The following is a 24,319-nucleotide window of genomic DNA, read 5'->3' as shown; positions in this document are numbered from 1 at the left end:
AAAATGCAACGTTGTTTTTCAACGTTATTCCCACGTGATTTCGTCCATACAAATCTACGTAAAAAAACGTTGAAACGCAACGTAAACCCAACGTAACTCAACGTGAATATAACGTGAATACAACGTAAAATTGTTTGCTGGGCACTCCGTAAAAGACGCTCACAAGGACAGTCATAAACCGACCACCAATCGCTAAACTGCGTAAGAGGATGTCTCATGTCTATGTCGTCTCACAGCTGACGGGAGAGGTTTCAAGACTTTGACAAGATTGCAGGATGACAAGACAGCTTCCAAATTGCATGCTTCCAGAACGGAATGAGTTCTTTGACTACGCACAGGATCTCATTCCGTCGCTTTTCTCTATGCCTCAGCGGTCGCGAGGATACGTCTCCGCCTCTCTGATCCCTGCTTAGGAGCGGGGGAATCTTGTTTGAGCAGAGAGCTTTGAACTGGGGAGGGACAGGACAGAGAGAATGCTTAATGGCTTCCTGTGTGATGCCAGGTTTTCGTAAGTATTTTTTAAAACAATATTGAAAAGTGCGAGCGACAGCGAAATTTCCAATATTTGACAGAACAACAATTGAAACCTGGTATCACAAAAGAAGCCATGCAGTATTCTGTTTATCATTTATGACTGATTTTGTTGTATACCGGTGTGACGTTTTCATCTTTCGCTGTGTTGATATTTCGCTTCTCGGCCTCGTTGATCTAGTATAAACTCTACACTGAACAAAAAAACACCCTTCGATAGTACTGATTGGCGTCCTTGTGTACCTTACATTCATGGGGCCAAATTTGTCCAACCAATTTGTTTTATTTAACTTAGAAATTTGATTCATCCTAAAACGTTTCCCTTCTTACTCAAGGGACGTAACCACTCGGTACACGTTTTCGAAGAATTCGATTTTGAATTGGGGTGAAATCTATAAAAAAAATTTACCACCAATTTTCTTCACATGCAAGAAACTGACATGCTTTTCGTCTATAAATAATTTTACTTCTTAATTTTACCAGGAAACAACATTTCAGTCTTGAGTATATGTCGAGGGGGAAATATGTACACAGGCGAAAGATGAAATCGTGCCACCGGCAAGGGCATACATTGTATATCTGTGTCTTGTTTCGTCGGAAAGTAAGCAGCTTAGGGTAATTCATCATCTTTACAGTTGGCAAGTAGAATTGCACGTCTTCGATTGTATGAAAGACCGTCTGCTCGAGTTAAACCGGAACTTGTTTGTTTGTTTTGCTTAACGCCCAGCCGACCACGAAGGGCCATATCAGGGCGGTGCTGCTTTGACATATAACGTGCGCCACACACAAGACAGAAGTCGCAACACAGACCATCTGTTTCTGATCCCTCATGAGCCTCCCGAGCTTTTACAGACAGTACAAACATACTTCCATCTGAACGCTTACCGCTCGGGAGCATCCAGGCTGCGTTGAGAGTGAGACATCTTCAAACAATTTATTTCGTGCAGTTAGAAAAGGATGTACTATAAAACAAATCGGAAGCCTCGTTTTAGCGCTAGAACTAACTTTAAAAATCTAGATAACAAATTGACAGCATGTGAGACAAACATTCTTAAATCATAAAATGATTCTTTTTTCATCAAGACAAGATCAGTACAATTCGAAGTTTTGACAGTTAGAAAAAAGGGAGCCCGGAAGCAGGTCATGCAAGGTCGTGTTTGCCAAGCAGACGAAATTTCTGCATAGCGCCAATTTCTTTGAACGGCCAACCGCCACCGCTCAGCCGGTTCGTGTCACACGCAGTCGTTTGTGGCATTTTAGATTCAGAGGTACACAATAACGTGCTATTGCAGATACAGCGAGTCGCATTGAAACCACAAACTGACGTATGTGAAAAAGGGAAAGTGGGTCACACTAGTCCACGATCGCTCGGGGGTTGAATAAACCACGAGAACTGGTGTGTGGTTTACGCATGCTAAATAGCCATTCAAACGAACTGTGTCATTTAATGCTGTTAAAGGCTAGTGCAAGTGTGTTCCATAAGGTTAGAATTGCTTATTTCGAGGAAGATTCCATCGTTCTGTAAACCTCATCTGAGGCGGAGTGAGGCTTTAACCTTATATTTCGTGACATATGCTGCAACAGTTTCACAAACCGGAAGTAAATCTTCTTTCATTTCTTTCATTGCTTCGTCAGCTTTTTTGACACGTTCATTGGTTCATGAATAACAATATCTGAAAATGTCACATTGGAACAAGATTTTGGGAATAATTTAGCGATAAAACAGGGGCAGAGAACTCCGCCCGGATAGCGGGAGCTCAGTCACTTCAATTAAATACCCGTCAACGATCAAAAACCTGCCTGAGAATTAGGATTTGGCCCGAAGACACCCTCAGTCTCGGGGCAAGTTTCTTTTCATGTCCTTGGCTAGCAGCCGGTTCTCCGTCTATTCACCGCGGCTGTCAGCGGCAGCCAGGTTTGACGTCTGGCATTGGCACAGCTCCTGTGATCCTTTGCAGAGCCTCATCTGCCGGAGAGAGCCATTTCCCAGATCCCCATTCCAGTCCACCTTTTTTCTTCTTCCCTCTCGTGATGTGTGCAAGCTAAGGCTGTGTGTGTGTGTGGGTGTGCGTGCGTGAGCGTGTGAGTATGTGTGTGTGTGAGCGTGTGTGAGAGAGCATGTGTGTGTGTGTGTGTGTGTGTGTGTGTGTGTGTGCGTGTGTTTGTGTGTGTGTGTGTGTGTTTGCAAGCAGATTTATCAACGACACCATCGTAAAAAAAAGAAGAAAAAAAACAACAACAACAACAACAACAACAACATCTTCATTATGTATCATCATCAGCACTCTTACTGAAACAATATTATGCCATGGTCAGGAAACAAAAAAAGGCAGAAAGAAAAAAAAAACGCAGAAATAGAAAACTGATTAAACAAGAAGACACACTTTGTGGTACAATTTGTCTTTATTATCCAAGTACAGAATTTTATCCGGTGATAAAGCTTTTTTTTCAAATTGAAATCATCAATCAACGGGAAAGGTAAGCATGGGAATTTCAAGTTCACAAGAAAGACACAAAGCAGAGGTAAGAGTTTAAATGATCTATATATACATGTATGTACGTGTTTATGTTTGTTTGTTTGCTTAACGCCCAGCCGACCACGAAGGGCCATATCAGGGCGGTGCTGCTTTGACATTTAACGTGCGCCACACACAAGACAGAAGTCGCAGCACAGGCTTCGTGTCTCACCCAGTCACATTATTATGACACCGGACCAACCAGTCCTAGCACTAACCCCATAATGCCAGACGCCAGGCGGAGCAGCCACAAGATTGCCAATTCTAAAGTCTTAGGTATGACGTGTTTATATACGTACATCTCTGACAAATCATTCATTGGCACCGTAATAGCGAAATAAAACATGTTACTTTTTGATTTCAGATGATTTGTGAACGTTTTTCTTTCTAATTTGCGAAAGAAGACAAAGCGGAACATTATCAGAAAAATAACCACCAATACACAGAGAAAAAGCAGTGTGTTGAGTAATGTGGCCGAAAAGGTTCTGCAGGAAATAAAATATGTCAGAGTCTATATTAACATATACTCCGTCCCTCTCCTTTTCTCTCTACACACCTTCTACCCTCCCCCCCCCGCCTCCCACACGCACACACATTTAGAGAGAAACACACAATCACCCCTTATAGAAACACCAAGCTCCAGTACACACACACACACAACCACCACCTAGCATTACCCGAGTCAGCCACTTAACGCAATCGAAATTCACTTTGCCGTGGTCGATACACAAAACTCACAGACTGTGTCGGGTACGCTGGGTGGATTTGACAAAAGCACAACCGTGACCACCCTGTAACAACCAACCATGCGCGCACCAGAAAATGACCAACCGAAAGGTCATGACGCAGACTCATGGACAAACACACGGACAGACCGACAGACAAACTGAACGCACACGCGGATAGGCAGACGCATATCCAGATTCCTTCTTTACCTCTGTCTGTCTGTCTGTCTGTCTCTCTTAACTTTTAGAGAAGCTGTCAAGAAGCAAAAAGCAACGGGAGGATCAATATATTGACCGACTTTGACCCGCTCCTAATTACCCTGAAAGCCAACGACGTAACCGACATTCAGAAACCCTGGACATTCATTAACACTCTCAATAACACGACGCGGAAAAAAACCCGCAAACATAATACAATACAATACAATACAATAATCTTTATTCATCTCTAAAAGAGAAATTACACGCTTGACTGTGTGTCTGCAAAATCAATCAACCAATCAATCAATCAACCATGCATGTAGCAACATTCACATCGCATACTCACATCATATCGCCACACGCAAACACTGTACCCACACACTTACTAAAACAAGCCTAAAAATAGAAGCAATGCATTGCCTGTTATAAAAATTATATCACATTTTAACCACATTATCGTATCACTTTGTATCCTATAAATCAATATAACTAACAGCAGAGAAAAACAACTGATAAAAGGATGTCAAATGCAATACTTTTGGCATTCATTAACACAGCGCGGAAGAAACTCAAACATCAAATCAATATGCAGTAGCGGTCATCAACAGCAGTGAAACCCAGATGTCATAGCCATATCTTTGTCACAACACACCACGCAAACAGTCAGTCCCTATACACACTCAGTTCCACATACGTATTGGAATTCTCCCTGTCCATACTTTGAGCAAATCCATTCAGTCTTAATTATGGGTCAGAAGCATTGATCACAACTAGGGGTATACCTGATTGTCGGAACATAACATCAACAGTTAAAGCCGTAGTTCCATGCAATATCGGGCAACTCTTTAAGCCTGGACAGATACAGTATAAAATGCTAATAACTCCTCAATTAGTTTAGCGAAGTGCCTCATATTTTGTGTACTTTGGTTTGCAATATTGGATGATGAGTTCAGAAAGTTTCAAGTTCATACATTAAATGGTCTGACTCTTATGGTCTTTCAAAAATGTAGTCCAAATTCTGGAATTGACTTTAAAGTACGAGGTTTGGCTTTAAGTGTTAACCACATTAACAGGATTTAAGCCCTCACGGGCGCAGTGGCGTGGTGGTAAGACGTCGGCCTCCTAATCGGGAGGTCGTGAGTTCGAATACCGGTCGCTGATTTTTCTGATCTCCCAGGTCAACTTATATGCAGACTTGTTAGTGACTTAACCGCCTTCGTGTGTACACGCAAGCACAAGACCAAGTGCGCACGGAAAAGATCCTGTAATACATGTCAGAGTTCGGTGGGTTATAGAAACACGAAAATACCCAGCATGCCTCCACCGAAATCGGCGTATGCTGTCTGAATGGCGGGGTAAAAACGGTCATACACGTAAAAATCCACTCGTGCTAAAAACATGGGTGAACGTGGGAGTCTAATCCCATGAACGAAGAAGAAGAAGAAAAGACTGGGTGGCCGAGTGGTAACGCACTTGCGCTCGGAAGCGAGAGGTTGCGTGTTCAGGCCTGGGTCAGGCCGCAATTTTCTCCCCCCTTTCCTAACCTAGGTGGTGGGTTCAAGTGCTAGTCTCTCGGATGAGACGAAAAACCGAGGTCCTTTCGTGTACACTACATTGGGGTGTGCACGTTAAAGATCCCACGATTGGCAAAATTGTATAGGCATAGATAAAAATGTCCATCAAATACCCGTGGGACTTGGAAGTTGGAATAAAGTTAAAAAAAAATTCCATCTCACACGGCATTAAGTCTCAGGAAACATGAATACACGCATGCAGGAAAAAAAAATAAATATGGGTAGCGCCGTATGTATGGCAGCTCGCTTTCCCCGGGGAGAAAGCAGCCCGAATTTCCATGAGGGTAACCTCACTGGACTGTAAATCTTATCCAATCCAATCCAATCCAAGAAGAAGAAGAAAAAGAAGCCCTCACAATTTTCCTTTGTGTTTTTTCTGAATGGCCTTGCATACAAAACCCATCCTCAGACAATAGCTGATTTGAAACAGCAATTACAGAAAGTGTGGAGGGTTCAAGTCGGATAAGAAGTGTGGCCACTGGTTATTGTCAAACCTCCTATTTTTGAGACATTCTCCGAATTTGAAAAATATTCGTTAAAAAGCGTAAAAGACACTACCACTTGACCGGCATACTTGAAACTTTGCACAATTATCATCCTTCTTCTTTTTCTTCTTGTTGATCACTCAGATGGAAACGCCGGTTCTCCGCGCAAATGTTGCCGTGCGCTGTAGGTCGTCCAGACTGCCATAGAGCTTCCCTTGCACCGTGGTCGCCTCCGCCCAGATCTGGCTCCTGAGGCCATCGTGTAGTGGGCAAGTACAATTATCATCCCACATCTAAAGCTAATGTACATCAAATATGAAGTAATTCGCGGAACACATGGGAGTTATTAGCATTTTTGGTTTCCCTGTTTGTTTGTGTCGGTAACCATGACAAATCACACGGGAAAGAATGTAATGCCATCCCTGTTTTACCCACCATTACAACAAAGTAACAAGGGGACATATTTTTATCACAAACACATTTAAGACCAAAGATAGTGTATGCTATACCACTTTCAATGAAAACAACAACAACATTGCAAAAATGCAACAAAGTGTATGCCCAGTAGCAACAAATACTAAACTACGCAACAAATTAAATCTCCCATTTCAATAAATAACACACACAAATTACATACAACAGGAATAATGATTGCTTTCGCAATATGTAAAGAACTTTTTTGGTTTAAAATAGACAATACATCCATAAGCAGAAAAGAACAAAACTGATCAATGAAAATAAATTCGTACGTGGCAGTAATGAAAATCAGAGATGGAATGCTCGGTTAAATATATAAGGACAGAAACCGAGAAAACAATGTTCCCTAAACAATGCAGGACGTTCTCCGAAACACAGAAAAATGACCAAAAATCGTATGAGCAGGGAGAGGAACAGACAGGACAAATTCATGATGGATAATTATCTAATGACCAAAAAACTAGACGATTAATCCACGCCAAAGTAATACATTATCGTAACAATGACAAGACATGTATGCCGACACGTCTAAGTATATTTACTATCATCATTAATCCAGACATCGAATAACAGACCCTGTTTCAGGTGCTCTCTGTCTTAAATTCCTTTTGACAGAAGAGACTGGATCCAACAGCACACCCACTACAAGAGCAGAAACAGCATCTACCACCTCCCCTGAGCAGACCAAGTGACCATAGCGAGACTGAGAACACTGTCGCCTCAGACACCACATGTTCACAGAATTCCGCATTGGAGAATCTTCTGCGTGCCAGTGGTGTGCACCAATGATGGCAGTGGTACGTTTCCTGCAGCACTGTCCAATCCACCAGAACCTGAAAGCAGAATTGTGGCCTGTTGACACACCGGTGAGGGACAAGCTCTACGGCCCCGTGGAGCCCCTTTGAACCTAAACCTCCCTAGCCTAAGGCGTAGATGCTAATCTTTGGTCTTTACATCGTCGTCCTTACATCTGTATTCTCGGTGACTCTGTTCTTTGAAACTTATCCCACCTAAGATGCGGAAGCGCCTAGAAAAAACACGTCTTGTGACTTTGTCTGGCTTTTCCCCTCTCCCCGTTCCTCCTCCTCCTCGGAATTTTTACAGGGTAGCGGTCAACATATCTTCGTCTGCATCATCCGCGGCCAAAATCTTTGAACCTAAACCTCCCTAAGGCGTGGAGGCGCCTAGAGGAAACAGGTCTTGAGTTTTCGTCTCTCGTTTCCCACCCTCCCCTTCTTCCTCCTCCTCCGAACGTGTACAGGGCAACGGCTTGGTGGCTTCCCCGGTCCTGGTCAGCGCGTTGTAAGGCCTGGCGAAGGTCAGCAAGAGTCCGAAGGCTCCGTCCTCCCTGACCAGCTGTCCTAACCACAGAACCAAGACGAGGACGGCGAGGTAGCAGGCGGCCTCCGACAGATAGGCGGCGGCAGGAAACGCGTTCACGGTGACGGCGTAGATGCCGGTGAAGACACTGGAGCCGACCAGCTTGGACAGCGTCTCCAGGGAGGACTGCATTGAGAACAGCTTGCCCACCTGGCAGACAGAAACACAGGTGTCATTTTGTTTTCATACCTAATATCGTCACTTCATGGAGAACAGCTTGCCCACCTGGCAGACAGAAACACACAGGTGTCATTTTGTTTTCATAGCTAATATCGTCATTTCATGGAGAACAGCTTGCCCACCCTTCATGGAGAACAGCTTGCCCACCTGGCAGACAGAAACACACAGGTGTCATTTTGTTTTCGTAGCTAATATCGTCATTTCATGGAGAACAGCTTGCCCACCTGGCAGGGTTGATCAGCCCGCCCAGAGCCCCGGACACGACCGAGGCAAACATCATCCACGTCTCTCTCCCTCCCCTCTCACCCCCAATCTCTCTCGGTGTCTCTGTCTCTCCCTCTCTTTCACTGTTTTTTTCTCTCTCACTCCCTCCTCCCCCCTCTCCCCCCCCCCTCACCAACTCATCTCCCCAGAGTTGCCAGTCTTGCTGAGCACAGAACTCAGACCGGGGTTGATCAGACCTCCCAGAGCCCCGGGCAGGACTGAGGCGAACATCATCCACGTCTCTCTCCCCCCCTCCCCTAGCCCCCCCCCCCCCCCACACCAACTCACCTCCCCAGAGTTGCCAGTCTTGCTGAGCACAGAACGAAGACCAGGGTTGATCAGACCGCCCAGAGCCCCGGACACGACCGATGCGAACATCATCCACGTCTCCGTGCAGAAGCCGGCCCAGAGGCCTCGCACCAGCTTGAAGGCGATGGCCAGGAGGACGATGGTGATGTCTGACACGCGCAGTGTGTCTGAGAGGAGGGGGAGGAGGAAGAGGAGGGTGAGGCCCATGGTGCCGTAGTCTGCAGCCACCAGGTATCCGTAGCGGGAGGGGGGCCAGGACAGGGGGGGCTGCTGCACGAACAGCACCGTGATGTCTTGGTCGCCCACCTGCAGGGGATAGCACACCATCATTACAATAGCAATAAGAATAGCAATAAGAATAGCAATAAGAATAGCAATAAGAATAGTAATAGTAATAGCAAAATAACAATAGTAATAGCAATAACAATAACAATAACAACACTGTATTGTCCATTAAAATGAGCACATTCAAATGGCAAAATTTCATTTGATGCATCTACCTGCCTGTTAACGATTTAAGACGCACATTTAACAAGATTTGATATGCACAACATTAGTCAAACCTGTCAATAGCCACCACCCAAGGGAACGACCAGAAGTGGTCGTTATAGGCAGGTGGTCGGTATGGAAAGGTGAACTAGTCGAACTTGGCTACAACAACCACCCAAGGGCCCGACCCAAACCGGTCGTTATGGAAATGTAAACTACAGTCCGACCTGTCTGCAATGATCACACATAGGACCGACCAAAAGTGGTCGTTATAGTGAGGTGGTCGCTATGGAAAGGGGAACTATATGTATTTATTTGTGATAGAAAAGGCAAATTTGGGGGGGGGGGAGGTGAGTTGGGCATCTGGAATCCGCCCCCCCCCCTCCCTAGATCCAGCCTTACTGTGTGACACTGACCTTGAGACAGGCGTTGGCCGTGAGGGCGACGAGCGAGATGACGATGACACTCCTCTTGTTCCCCTCCCTCTTCTTCCCCACCGCCATCAGAGAGTCTCTCAGCCCCGCCCAGCTGAACAGCGCGTGCCTCTTCTTCCTCCCCCCTCCTCCTTCCCCCTCCTCCTCCTCCCCCTCTTCGTCCTCCTCCTTGATGCTGGTGATCGCGCCCTTGACCCCGGTCTTGTTCGCCACGAAGCTGACGTCATCTTCGTCGGCGTCTTGGCCAACCGTCTCGGTGACCCCGACTAGGATTGTGAGCACGCAGACGGCGTGACATGCACTGACCACTGTGAGTGTTGTTAGCAGACCGGACAGGTCTTGCAGCAGGCCAGCCAGCAGTGACCCCAGGAACATGCCAAGGAAGTTGCTAGCCAGCAGACGACCCAGGCGTCGTGTCCGGTCGTCCGTGTCGCTCGTGTCCGACACGTGGCTGTGGAAAATACAATTTAATTTAATGTCATTAAATCTAATTCAATTTAATTTAATTTACTATAATTAAATATAATTTCATTTCATTCAATTAATGTAATCGAATTTGATTCAATTAATTCAATTTAATTAATTTAATTCAATCAATTTAATTCAATTAATTTAATTCAATTAATTTAATTCAATTAATTTAAATTATTTTCTTTATATATCCTCCCATTGTTGGGAGGTTTGGGTCGCTTCCGCTCAGTGTAACATTAACATCAACAGAGTCGCGCTACCTAGATGAGTGCGAGTTTAGGTATGGCTGAATGATTGGTCTTTTACGTGCCACTGTGATGACACGGGGGTGGGACATGGACCCTGTCTCTGAGTCTGCACATAAAGTTGACCCGTGTCCTTCCCGGCCTGGATTCGAACCCGTGACCCTAGTGTGACAGGGGAGGCTACCGCTCCTTTCACAGCAGACTCTGCACCCGAGTTGTTGGCCTTTAAAAGTCAACACCAGTGGATTGTAGAATTCTGTTTGTGATGGGGTCTGGTGGTTTTCGATTGTCTGTATGTTCATGGAAACCTTCGGGTTTGCATAACAGTTTTTATAGGGCTAAGAAATTAGCCCTAACATTTTCAATCCTGTTTGATTGCACTTCGCTTCCCGAGGTGATCGTAGTGTTTCGGCACTCGGTTACACTAGGATTACAAGTACAGTGCTCCATCAACTAAGCTACCCGGCCCCGAAGATAGTTGTATTCTCGCACACTTGCACGCTTGTCATTGAATGTCACGCCTACAGAGTAAGTATCGTTTGTCAAGCCTGTGGAATAGATGAGGGAAACACCTGTCACATTACAACACATTTGCACGCATTCCATTCCTACTCACTCATTCATCCATCCATCCATCCATTTACACTACCCGCCTCTCTCCATCCGTTTTATTCCTGTATCTACTCACTCACTCCATCCATCTATCCATCCATAAATTATCCACCCTACCCGCCTGTCTCTCCATCAGTTTTATTCCTGTATCTACTCACTCACTCATCCATCCATCCATCCATAAATTATCCACCCTTCCCGCCTGTCTCTCCATCAGTTTTATTCTGTTATCTACTCATCAATCTATACAACTATCGTCCCACCCACCACAAATAACCATCAGCCAATCGATCCTTCTCCACACTTCATAAAAAAAATCAGATTTGTCATCAATTTTGTTACCAGACTTCCCCCCGCCCCCTACCCCCCCCACACCCCTTGGCTGCCTAAATGGCGAGTAAAAACCGGTCGTACACGTAAAAATCCACTCATGCAAAAAAAACAAGTCGCGTAAGGCGAAATAACAACATTTAGTCAAGCTGTCGAACTCACAGAATGAAACTGAACGCACTGCTTTTTTCACCAAGACCGCACACTCGTAGTTTCGTCAGTCCACCGCTCGTGGCAAAGGCAGTGAAACCGACAAGCCAGGAATAGTGCGGTAGTGGTCGCGCTGAGCAGGATAACACGCTTTTCTGTATGTCTATTCTTTTTAGCTTACTGAGTTTGTTTTTAATCCAAACATATCATATCTATATGTTTTTGGAATCAGGGACCGACAAGGATCCCCCCGCGGGTTAGGGGGAAGAATTTACCCGATGCTCCCCAGCATGTCGTAAGAGGCGACTAACGGATTCTGTTTCTCCTTTTACCCTTGTTAAGTGTTTCTTGTATAGAATATAGTCAATGTTTGTAAAGATTTTAGTCAAGCAGTATGTAAGAAATGTTAAGTCCTTTGTACTGGAAACTTGCATTCTCCCAGTAAGGTCATATATTGTACTACGTTGCAAGCCCCTGGAGCAATTTTTTGATTAGTGCTTTTGTGAACAAGAAACAATTAACAAGTGGCTCTATCCCATCTCCCCCCTTTCCCCGTCGCGATATAACCTTGAACGGTTGAAAACGACGTTAAACACCAAATAAATAAATAAAATAAAATAAATAAACCGACAAGGAATAAGATGAAATTGTTTTAAAATCGATTTCGGAAAAATTATTTTAATCATAAGTTTCATATTTTTAATTTTCAGAGCTTGTTTGTAATCCAAATATAACATATGTATATGTTTTTGGAATCAGAAAATGACGAAGAATAAGATGAAATTATTTTTGGATCGTTTAATAAAAAAATAATTTTAATTACAAGTTTCCGATTTTTAATGACCAAACTCATTTATTAGTTTTTAAGCCACCAAGCTGAAATGCAATACCATAGTCCGGCCTTTGTCGAAGATTGCTTTGCCAAAATTTCAATCAATTTGATTGAAAAATGAGGGTGTGACAGTGCCGCCTCAACTTTTACAAAAAGCCGGATATGACGTCATCAAAGACATTTATCGAACAAATTAAAAAAAACATCCGGGGATATCATTTCCAGGAACTCTCATGTCAAATTTCATAAAGATCGGTCCAGTAGTTTAGTCTGAATCGCTCGACTACACACACACACGCACAGACACACACACACACCACGACCCTCGTCTCGATTCCCCCTCTATGTTAAAACATTTAGTCAAAACTTGACTAAATGTAAAACCCACCCAAAAACACAAGTGTACGTGGGATTTTCAGCCCATGAACGCAGAAGATGAAGAATAAGAAGAAGAAGATAATGAGAATTTTGATCAGACCCATGGGAGTGCTGAGGCAGAGCATGACCTTCGAGGCAGAGCATGACCTTCAAGGCAGAGCATGACCTTCAAGGCACAGTCGTTCCAATGTATACAGTTCGGCTCATCACCTCAGATCTGCCTAGGCGTCTACATGCGATAAGACTATCTCTCAACTTGAACACATACCAAGCATCAAAAGCCTGGATACGTTCCGTGCAGAGTGTAACTCTTCTGTGTCATGAATTGATTTCTTACAAGACCAGCCTGCGAAATGAATTCATAAAAAAATTGTCGCTCTACACAGGAAGCAGTCACGAGGTTGATTTTTTGTATTTGTCTTAGTGGACACCTAGAAAACTGTACATATCTCATAATATGGTCGGCCGAACTGTTTCAACGGGAAGGATTGCGTCTTTAAACTGAGACAAAGAGAAACACAAAAAGCTGCTGTTTGCACTATACTAGAGCACACACGAAACAAGTCGTGTGAAGCGAAATTTACACACCGCCGCAACTTTCACTAAAAGCCGGCTTGACGTCATCAAGGGCACTTATCGAATCTGAAAGTGACTAATAATGATTAGATGTAGACTTTTTTTTTTCCATACGCATCAGAAAAAATGAAAATGAAATTTTATTTTAAGCGCAAAAAGCGAAGAAAGAAACAATGATGTGGGGGTTCTTTCTTTCTTTCTTTCTTTCTTTGGTGTTTAACGTCGTTTTCAACCATTCAAGGTTATATCGCGACGGATGTGGGGGTTAAAGTGTGCATGTTTCGCGTCTGCAGTGCAATAACACCTCATTACACCCCCGGAAAAGGGGTGTGTATAGGATTCGGTCGATGTGTTTGTTTGTGTGTTTGTGTTCGCATATAGATCTCAAGAATGAACGGACCGATCGTCACCAAACTTGGTGAACAGGTTCTATACATTCCTGAGACGGTCCTTACAAAAATTGGGACCAGTCAAACACACGGTTAGGGAGTTATTGGTGGATTAAGATTCTACAAGGACTTATAGAGGGACATATTAATGGTCAAAGGGAAATAACCTTCTCAGTTGGTGGCAGTGAGAATGGTAAGGACGGGGGTGTTTTTCCTACCGAGGAGGAATTTCTTGTTTTTATCATATTTGCACGGCGCCAATCCCCTCCCCACATACCAACACATCACCACCACCACCAAAACCACCATCACGACACCGGCCTCCCGCTCACCCCCCCCCCCCCCCCCCCCACACACAAACCACCACCACCAACAACACACCACCACCACCATCACCACCATCACCACCATCAACACACCACCACCACCATCAACACCAACAACCAGAACAAATCCACAAAGTCACCCAACCTATTGACGGCCATGGCTATCAGCGCCGTTTTGCCGAAGATACCCTGAGTTGCCGCCCCTGCCAGTAGCAGCGCCACCTTCATGTCACGTGCCTGCATGCTGGTAAGGTAGAGCACCACCGCCAGACACGAGCCGACAGAGGGCGCCATCATGGGCAGCTTACGCCCCCTGGTGTCGCTCCAGGCCCCGCAGAAAAGGCCGAGAACTACCGCCGGGATGTTGACGAGGACCCGATGAGCTACCAGGACCCCAGCAGCGTGACGCTGCACTTCCGCTTCGATCTGTTTGGTTGGGTGAGAGGAGGAGAGGAGTGGAACAAGTATGAGACGATTGATCGAGTGTGGATTTTTACTTGTTTTATTTTTTTGGTGGGGTGGGGTGGAAGAAATAGTTAGGAGAAGGAGGTTGTGGGGTGTGGTGAGACGGAATATAATGCTATTTATTGTGTTTAAACGCCCTCACACAACCCCGAGAAATGTTTTTGGTTTCAATCCAGAATCAGAAAATAAATAATGTATTGTATTGTATTGTATTGTATTGTATTGTATTGTATTGTATTGTATAACTAAGGTTTGGTGATAAAAAGAAAGTAGGAGGGTGGAGGGGGGATCGAGGGATTAGATTAGCAGGGGTACACAAGCACTGATAACTTCAAACGCTCTTTATCACAACCTTGGAAAGTTACGAAAATAAAAAAAAACACCTTCAACAAACTTCAAAAGCATGATCAAAACAGGCGTCTGTGTTCCGGGTAGTACTTAAAAACAAAAAGAAGCGGCCTCCACCCTCCACCAGCCCCGTCTCACTGCTTTTGCAACCGCATGTATTCACGTACAACGGACCCCCCCCCCCCCCTTCTCTCCTTTTTAAGACCAAACTTATTCATATTTTCTCTTAATAGTTTCTGTAAATTTTCCACCATTTTAAGGTTCCCTCCTTTTTAAGACCCGATTTTCTCAGATTTTTGGAGGTCTTAAAAGGGGGGTTCCACTGTATTCTATCCTTTAAATACAAAACGCTCACCTCGGGTAGCTCGTGTAGCCTCAGGCAGACCGTCTCGCTGCTGTTATAACCGCTGGATCCGTAGCTCACGTGGTCCGTGTCCAGAGCGCGCTTGTGGACTGCCCAGGGATCAAGGCCGGCGCCAGGGTCATTGACACCGTCGAAGATGTCTCTGCAGACGGCGGTGATGGTGTAGGGGCGGATGGTGGCGTCGAGGAGAGACTCGCCGATCTTGTAGAGGAAGATGACGATATCGCACACGAACTCGCGAAGGAAGGATCGAGCGTTGAAATGCATCGCGGAGTACGGGGTGGGCTGGGCTCGGAGGTGAGTGGATTCGGGGGTCGGACTTGGGAGTGTGTGGGGTTTGGGTTTTCGGGCTGGGATTGGAGAGAGTGGGGTTTGAATTTTTTGTGTTGGGAAGATTTTTAGTGGCTTCGTGAAAGTTGATTTGGCAGGGATTCTGCTGGATCGGGTTTTTAAAAAAAATTGTTACTGGTTAGTTTTTGGTTGCAACTGTTCTTACTTTATTTTATGCTGGTTACTGTGCGGCTGCAACAATTCTGGAATAAAGTTTTGCTGTCGGAGGTTGTAGCCGTCCTTGTTTGGGTTGTTGCTGGTTAGTCTTTAGTTGCGGTAGTTCTTGTTTCACTGGTTGTGGTCAATCTTCGTTGCAACGGTTTTGGTTAGACTGCTGTCGGAGGTTGCAATTTTGTTTAAACCGTTGCTGGTTAGTCGTTAGTTGCGGTAGTTCTTGTTTCACTGGTTGTGGTCAATCTTCGTTGCCACGGTTTTGGTTAGACTGCTGTCGGGGGTTGCAATTTTGTTTAAACCGTTGCTGGTTAGTCGTTAGTTGCGGTAGTTCTTGTTTCACTGGTTGTGGTCACTCTTTGTTGCAACGGTTTTGGTTAGACTGCTGTCGGAGGTTGCAATTTTGTTTAAACCGTTGCTGGTTAGTCGTTAGTTGCGGTAGTTCTTGTTTCACTGGTTGTGGTCAATCTTCGTTGCCACGGTTTTGGTTAGACTGCTGTCGGAGGTTGCAATTTTGTTTAAACCGTTGCTGGTTAGTCGTTAGTTGCGGTAGTTCTTGTTTCACTGGTTGTGGTCAATCTTCGTTGCCACGGTTTTGGTTAGACTGCTGTCGGGGGTTGCAACTCTTCTTGTTCAACGTTGTTCTTGTTTGAGTTGTTGCAGAATAGCCTTCGGTTGCAACTGTTGCGGTCTCAAGTGTTGCTTTTATCTTGCTTTAGCGCTGTTCTGGTTTCGGGTAGTCAGTCTTCTCTTGCAACCCGTCATGGTTTCGTTGTATGCGGTTATATGTTGCTTACGGCGCAGTTGTTCTTACTTCACTTTTCGCTGTTCGTCTTTGGTTGTGACTGTCCTTGTTTCACTGGCTTCGTGTCTGTCACAATTGATGACACGTGCAGCGCGTATTAACCTGCACCTCCACTTGCTGTGTCTCTTGCTGTTAGCGTATCAATCCCTTTGACTTCGCAACGCCTGTTCTGATAACTGCAAATGTTCGCGTTTTGCTCGTACCTACAGTTTGGTTTTGTCCGTTGCTGTTAGCGTTTTAATTCCTTCAATTTCGTAACGTTTGTTCTGATAACTGCGAATGTTTGCGTTTTGCTTGAACCTGGTTTTCTCTTGTCCCTTGGTGTTAGCCTGTTAATCCCTTTGACTTCGTGTTGCTTGTTCTAATAGCTTCAATGCCCTCGTACCGTGCGCTACTGGTAATCATCTGCCTGTCAGCGCTTTTATTTCCACGAGATCTAAAGCTGTCAATGTCCGCCTTCGGTTATTAATTCCACTTGCTGTTTTGATTCCTCGTTTGTCAAGTTTTCTTTTTTTTTTTTACCACCTATCGCCTTTAGCCTGTAGTTGTTGTGAATCAGGTGGAAGTGTGAAATGTGTGTTCCCGTCTGGCAGTATTGAACTAACACTGGCACTGTCTTGGACGGTGCCCCGTCTTTGGTCTGGATAGGTTGGTGGTAGGGAGTCTTCGTTGCGATTTTATTTCGCGTGAAGAATTGGCTTTGCAAAGTGTAGAGTTTTGGCTTTATTCAGAAGTTTGAGCTTTGGTCCGCGTAGAGTTTTGGCTTAATTCAGAAGTTTGAGCTTTGGTCCGCGTAGAGTTTTGGCTTTATTCAGAAGTTTGAGCTTTGGTTCGCGTAGAGTTTTGGCTTAATTCAGAAGTTTGAGCTTTGGTCCGCGTAGAGTTTTGGCTTTATTCAGAAGTTTGAGCTTTGGTCCGCGTAGAGTTTTGGCTTTATTCAGAAGTTTGAGCTTTGGTCCGCGTAGAGTTTTGGCTTAATTCAGAAGTTTGAGCTTTGGTCCGCGTAGAGTTTTGACTTTATTCAGAAGTTTGAGCTTTGGTCCGCGTAGAGTTTTGGCTTTATTCAGAAGTTTGAGCTTTGGTCCGCGTAGAGTTTTGGCTTTATTCAGAAGTTTGAGCTTTGGTCCGCGTAGAGTTTTGACTTTATTCAGAAGTTTGAGCTTTGGTCCGCGTAGAGTTTTGACTTTTTTCAGAAGTTTGAGCTTTGGTCCGCGTAGAGTTTTGGCTTTATTCAGAAGTTTGAGCTTTGGTCCGCGTAGAGTTTTGGCTTTATTCAGAAGTTTGAGCTTTGGTCCGCGTAGAGTTTTGGCTTTATTCAGAAGTTTGAGCTTTGGTCCGCGTAGAGTTTTGACTTTATTCAGAAGTTTGAGCTTTGGTCCGCGTAGAGTTTTGACTTTATTCAGAAGTTTGAGCTTTGGTCCGCGTAGAGTTTTGGCTTTATTCAGAAGTTTGAGCTTTGGTCCGCGTAGAGTTTTGGCTTTATTCAGAAGTTTGAGCTTTGGTCCACGTAGAGTTTTGGATTTATTCAGAAGTTTGAGCTTTGGTCCGCGTAGAGTTTTGACTTTATTCAGAAGTTTGAGCTTTGGTCCGCGTAGAGTTTTGGCTTTATTCAGAAGTTTGAGCTTTGGTCCGCGTAGAGTTTTGGCTTAATTCAGAAGTTTGAGCTTTGGTCCGCGTAGAGTTTTGACTTTATTCAGAAGTTTGAGCTTTGGTTCGCGTAGAGTTTTGGCTTTATTCAGAAGTTTGAGCTTTGGTCCGCGTAGAGTTTTGGCTTAATTCAGAAGTTTGAGCTTTGGTCCGCGTAGAGTTTTGACTTTATTCAGAAGTTTGAGCTTTGGTCCGCGTAGAGTTTTGACTTTTTTTCAGAAGTTTGAGCTTTGGTCCGCGTAGAGTTTTGGCTTTATTCAGAAGTTTGAGCTTTGGTCCGCGTAGAGTTTTGGCTTTATTCAGAAGTTTGAGCTTTGGTCCGCGTAGAGTTTTGACTTTATTCAGAAGTTTGAGCTTTGGTCCGCGTAGAGTTTTGGCTTTATTCAGAAGTTTGAGCTTTGGTCCGCGTAGAGTTTTGGCTTTATTCAGAAGTTTGAGCTTTGGTCCGCGTAGAGTTTTGGCTTTATTCAGAAGTTTGAGCTTTGGTCCGCGTAGAGTTTTGACTTTATTCAGAAGTTTGAGCTTTGGTCCGCGTAGAGTTTTGACTTTATTCAGAAGTTTGAGCTTTGGTCCGCGTAGAGTTTTGGCTTTATTCCGTGTGGAGCTTTGGCTTTATCTGCTAGGAGCTTTGGCTTTATCTACTAGGAGCTTTGGCTTTATTCCGCTAGGAGCTTTGGCTTTATTCCACGAGGAGCTTTGGCTTTATTCCGTGTGGAGCTTAGGCTTCATTCCGTGTGGAGCTTTGGCTTTATATGCTAGGAGCTTTGGCTTTATTCCTCTAGGAGCTTTGGCTTTATTCTACTAGGAGCTTTGGCTTTATTCCACGAGGAGCTTTGGCTTTATTCCGCTAGAATCTTTGGCTTTATTCCACGAGGATCTTTGGCTTTATTCCGCTAGGATCTTTGGCTTTATTCCGCTAGGAGCTTTGGTTTTATTCCGCTAGGATCTTTGGCTTTATTCCGCTAGGAGCTTTGGTTTTATTCCGCTAGGAGCTTTGGTTTTATTCCGCTAGGAGCTTTGGCTTTATTCCGCTAGGAGCTTTGGCTTTATTCCGCTAGGATCTTTGGTTTTTATTCCGCTAGGAGCTTTGGCTTTATTGTGCTACGAGCTTTGGCTTTATGTTACTTAACACACTTTACCTTGCTGCTTCACGTCTTTATTTTCAAAGGTCAAATGCCTCTTTCCTGGCGAAAGGTCCGTCTTGAAGCGAGTCACTGATATATAGTCCAGATTTTATTTATTTGTCAGATCCCGGATTAGGCATAAAGATTTCTTTGGTGTTGTTTGCAGCTGACGGCCTTCATCTTATCATTTGTTTCGGCTTAATGCTGTTAATATTTAGGTCTACTTAATTTTTTTTGGTACTTTTGTGGGTGTCGTTTTCAGTTAACTTTTCACATATATATGTCATCAACGTTTTTGCTTAATGGTATCAAACTTTGGTTCTAGTTGCGTTTGTAGTTTGCAGTGACGATCCCTATGTCATCAATTCTGTTGCTTAGAAATGTCATGTTTTACTTTCATTAAGAACGAAGTCGCTTGCCAATTGTCTTCGCTGTGCTGTATTGACTTGAAATCAGTGATCTTGCACGGTGAGCAATAGTTATTCCCTGTTCTCTCTTAGTATCTGCCTCAGTTAGAAGTGTGGTCTGTTTCACTGATTGAAGTCAGTAAGCCTTCAGGTTGCACTTGAATCCAATCAGTAAGCCTTTGGGTTTCACGTGCTGCTAATAATGAACACTGTGACGTTGCTCTTTCCAGTATGCTGATTGTGGTCCTCGCCAGCTGTTGGTATTGTTTTTTTTTGTTCTTTGACTTTCTGGTGATGTCCACCCTGAAAGAAAAACAACAACATTATCAGTACAAGTAACAAGTATTAAGCTCATATTTCCTCTTTTACTACAGGTAGGAATCTTTTTTTTCGCAAGGACCGTATGTACCCCAATTCCAAGCTACACACTAAACTTCAGTTTCAGAGATCTAATCTAAGTTTGACAGACAGACAGATAGACAGATAGACAGACAGACAGACAGACAGACAGACAGACAGACAGACAGACAGGCAGACAGACAGACAGAGTGAAAACTATACACCCGTATTAAAACTGTGACAGAGAGAACAAAGTGTGCAGTTAATGCGGGCTTGGACAGGTAAGCAGTGCAATACTCTTCAAGTTGCTATCAATACTACAAGATAGCACATCAAACATATAAGAAACAAAGGGACAAAAGCGCCCTGAATAAATGGACGACAAGAGTGGACGTTATGCGAAACCAATTTCCTGGTACTTGAGAAAATAACAAGCATTTAGATGAACTATAGCAAGCCTCATCATCAAACATCGCCTGGTTCGTCAGAAAATGACATTGTAAGACAATCCTGATAAACTGTCAGGCCAGAACCAGTCCAAATTCCCCGCGAATACTTTAATCGTAGAAAACATCAGTTAACCCTAAAGCCTGATATTAGGCACAAAAAAAAAAAGGTCTGTTTACGGTAACATAGGCCCAAAAAATAGGGTCGGTAGGTCGGGATTTTTTTATTTTTTTTTCTTTCCAAAAAACCATATTTTTACGTTATTTTGCAAAAAAACCCCAACATTTTTTTTTCTTTTTTTTCTCCCCCCAAATGCCCCAAAAAAGTCTAGGGTCGCGCGAAAAAAATAGGGTCGGTCGGGTTACCGTAAACAGACTATTTTTTTTGTTGGCCTTATTAGGGCGAAGTTGACTTCGCGAATCTCGCTGCACGAAGCTTTGGCACTGAATTTCGGTAAAAACACTTTGCAAGGACATCTTGAATGCTCAATTATAAGGACAGCCATTAGACACATTTTCTCTGGGATACCTCTGGGGACACGTTCAGCTGGGTTGGTTTCTCTCTGTTTAACGGCATTTCAAAAACATGGCTGGCAATCTGTAAATCAATGTGCTTGAAATTGTTCCGTTGCTAAATTTCTATTGTTAGCACTCCCTGAGAGTAATTAACGAATAAGAGAAAAAAAGCAGCTTGTTTCTTTGTCCCTCTGCTTCATGGTAAGCTGTAAAAGTTTTAAATAATTTATGATTTCCCAATAGATAATACAATAACTGAAATAGTTAATAAAAAGAGAATAGCTCAATCAAATAATCAATCAATTAAGTTAAGAATATTTCATAAATCAATCTAGCAATCAATCAAATAATCAACCAATTCAATCATCAATACATTAACCAATCAATCAAATAATCAATCCATCAATCAATCAGTTAATCTTGTGGCTGGAGAAGAGAAATCATCACAACAATGTTGATGAGTAAATTCTTGAAGCAGTAACAAATGTTTAAAAAGTTTAAAGTTTGATGCGAAAATGACAAACTTTAACAACAACCCCCCCTCAACCCCCTTCCCCTTCCAAACCAAAGCCACCCCCCCCCCCAAAAAAAACCACCATAAAAACAACAGATACAAAGCTTAAAATACACTGTAGGATGAAAAACATCGTGCTGAAGAAGTTGATCTGCTTGATCTAAACTGATGCAAGGGAAGACCCTAATTCACACACACCCAAAAAAAGAAGAAGAAAAAAAAAGAAGAAAAAAAAGAGGAGGGCCAGTGAAAAGAAAAAAAGAAAAGAAAAAAATATGATGCATCGAACATCAACCAGTAGCTCACATTAGCGGCAATCAAAGAAAAACAAAGCAAAGCAATCCATAACAAAAAGACCCGGATCGATTCAAATGACCCATTTGCGTGCGGATAAAGACTCTCGTTCTATACACACACGGACGCACGGACACACACAGACAGACAGACACACACACACACACACGGACGCACGCACACGGACGCACGCACACGGACGCACGCACACGAGCAAGCTCTCTGTTAATTCTCCCAGAAACTCAGCTCATTTTGTAAAAAAACCGTTCATCAAAGTTTTTGATTTGCCTCGTTTACTCAATGTTCCCAGATTTGAAAGAGAAACGAAGCGAGTTTCTATAAGATTACTTCTTGCTTGGTGCCTTGGTGTTCCGTAAAGCACCCACCGACAAAACTTGCTTTTCGGTATTTTTTTTAAGATAAAAAGAGTATTATCTGACAGCATTTAAATTGTTTATTCTTTGGAATAAATCAGGCTGATATTGTTCATTTAAACTTTTTACTTTGTCTTGTTAATTTTTAGCTTGATAAACAAAAAGGGTCCCTGCCTGAACGTTATAACATTTAGAGGGTCACCTAGAATCGGTGCTGATTGGTCAAAAAGCCATATGGGGCACTGAATAGGTAATAAAGATGTATGTCTGTGGTTTCATGCTCGCATTTCATTGGCAACCACACGGAAAAAACAAAACAAACTCTAAGTAAGTCCCAATTCTGGCACCATTTTTGACGCCATTTTCTATGTTTTCTTTCATAAAAAACTCTAACCCACCAGACGATCTCCTTTATTTTATTAACGTTATCTCTTTGATCAGTTTGCAGTCAGCTGATCCTTATTATAGTTGAGAAGCAAGGGTAACATTCCGCAATCTATCTCTAAAGTCATGACCCTCTAGTGGTACACAGCTTTGTAGAACGACCCATATACAAAGGTCGTTTTGCGAGCTTTTTTGTATTTTTGAGAGTGGTGATCCATTCAAAAGTTAAATACTGTCACATTCAGAGAGAAAGAAAAAAAAAGAACTCACATTCACCCATCCACCAAAATGCGCCCCCCCCCCTCCCCGCCCGATACACACACACCATCCACTCTCCACCACAAAAACACATGAACTACGTTGTTTTTCTGTTAACGAATAAGGACAGAAAGAAAGAAAAGAACGAGTTCGGAAAAACGAATAAATGAATAATTTAATGAATGAAAGGATGAATGGATGAAAGAATTAATTAAAGAATGAATAAATAATTGAATGAATATAAGAATGAATGAATGGATGAAAGAATGAATTAAAGAATGAATAAATAATTGAATGAATATAAGAATGAATGAATGGATGAAAGAATGAATGGATGAAAGAATGAATGAATGGATGAAAGAATGAATGAATGAATGGGTGAAAGAATGAAAGAGTGAATGAATGAATGGATGAAAGAATGAATGAACAAATGAATGAAAGAATGGATGAATGAATGAATGAATGAATGAATGAATGAATGAATGAATGAATCACGCATTCAGCCAATCACCAGAGAGAGGCATTGAAAGACTACAAACCGATCATATCCTTTGACAGAAAAAAACCCGCCACCTTCAACGTGGAAATTAAATTAGGTAATCTTGAACTTTAGTGTGTTAAATTCATAGCTCAGAATTCAGAGGCATTTAAGCTTCCAAATTTGCAGAACCTGCACTTGTAAGCATAACAAGTCATTTTAGATCCCTTTGGAGTCACGGAATGAACTGTACGAATGCTCGGAATAAATTAAGTTTACATGCATCAGAGAAGGAATTATCCCAAGCGGCGACAGGGGAGGCAACTCCAGGTGCCTTAGTGATGTCCCTTGGTTGAAAACGTAGCCATTCTCGCGGCATTCTCGTCGATCAAACAACCAAATTAATTAATTAATTATGCTTAAATTTGGAGCTCAGTCCCTTAATTAATTTCACGACAAAATAATGTTCTTTGGCTTGATTACAGGGACTTGTATCAAAATTTATTAAAGAATGCCACTGGATTCTCAGCTATGAATTTAACACACTAAAGTTGAAGATTCCCGTAAATGACATCAGCGAAAAGCGCAAACTGTTCTAACTCAACACTCACCTTTCTAAGAAGTCGATTTTTTTTATCCGAACGGAAAACACGCACCACAGTATTACTGAAATCTCGGCAATCTGTGTTAACAGATGCTGAGAGTAAACAATTGGAAGGTAGACTTACTCAATGTGAGCTACTCAAAGCTGTGAAAAAATTAAACAACGACAAAAGCCCAGGATCAGATGGGTACACTGCGGAATTCTTCAAGTTTTTCTATTCCGACTTAGGAAAGTTTATGTTGGGATCTATACATTGTGGATTTGAGAAAGGAGAAATGTCGGTGACTCAGAGACAGGGCGTTATAGTATGTATTCCAAAGGAAGGAAAAAATAAAACACCTTTGAAAAATTGCAGACCAATTACTCTGTTCAATACGGTTTATAAGATTGCATCAACGTGCATTGCAGAACGGTTTAAACGTGTTTTGCCAAATTTGATTCATGATGACCAAAAAGGCTTCTTGAAAAGAAGATATATTGGCGAAAACGTCAGATTAATATATGATACCCTGTTCTACTCAAATAAACATAATATACCTGGCCTACTTTTGATGGTCGACTTTGAAAAGGCTTTCGA

General features: G+C 43.0%; 1 protein-coding gene across 1 annotated transcript; it reads right to left on the bottom strand.

Annotated features, from left to right (window-relative positions):
• Positions 1 to 5,705: 5,705 nt before the first annotated feature.
• On the bottom strand, positions 5,706 to 15,836 carry LOC138975200 (proton-coupled folate transporter-like). The gene is made up of 5 exons (XM_070347857.1): positions 15,043 to 15,836; positions 14,020 to 14,300; positions 9,548 to 10,016; positions 8,622 to 8,948; positions 5,706 to 8,039 (listed from the first exon to the last, which is right to left on the bottom strand). The coding sequence occupies exons 1-5, from the start codon at positions 15,316 to 15,318 to the stop codon at positions 7,677 to 7,679; spliced, it is 1,716 nt and encodes a 571-aa protein (XP_070203958.1). The 5' UTR covers positions 15,319 to 15,836; the 3' UTR covers positions 5,706 to 7,676.
• Between the last annotated feature and the right edge of the window lie 8,483 nt (positions 15,837 to 24,319).

Source organism: Littorina saxatilis, linkage group LG9 (genome assembly GCF_037325665.1).
Source record: "Littorina saxatilis isolate snail1 linkage group LG9, US_GU_Lsax_2.0, whole genome shotgun sequence".
NCBI lineage: Eukaryota > Metazoa > Mollusca > Gastropoda > Littorinimorpha > Littorinidae > Littorina > Littorina saxatilis.
Note: the sequence above shows the minus strand (reverse complement) of the source record. Positions and strands in the feature narration are given on the sequence as shown.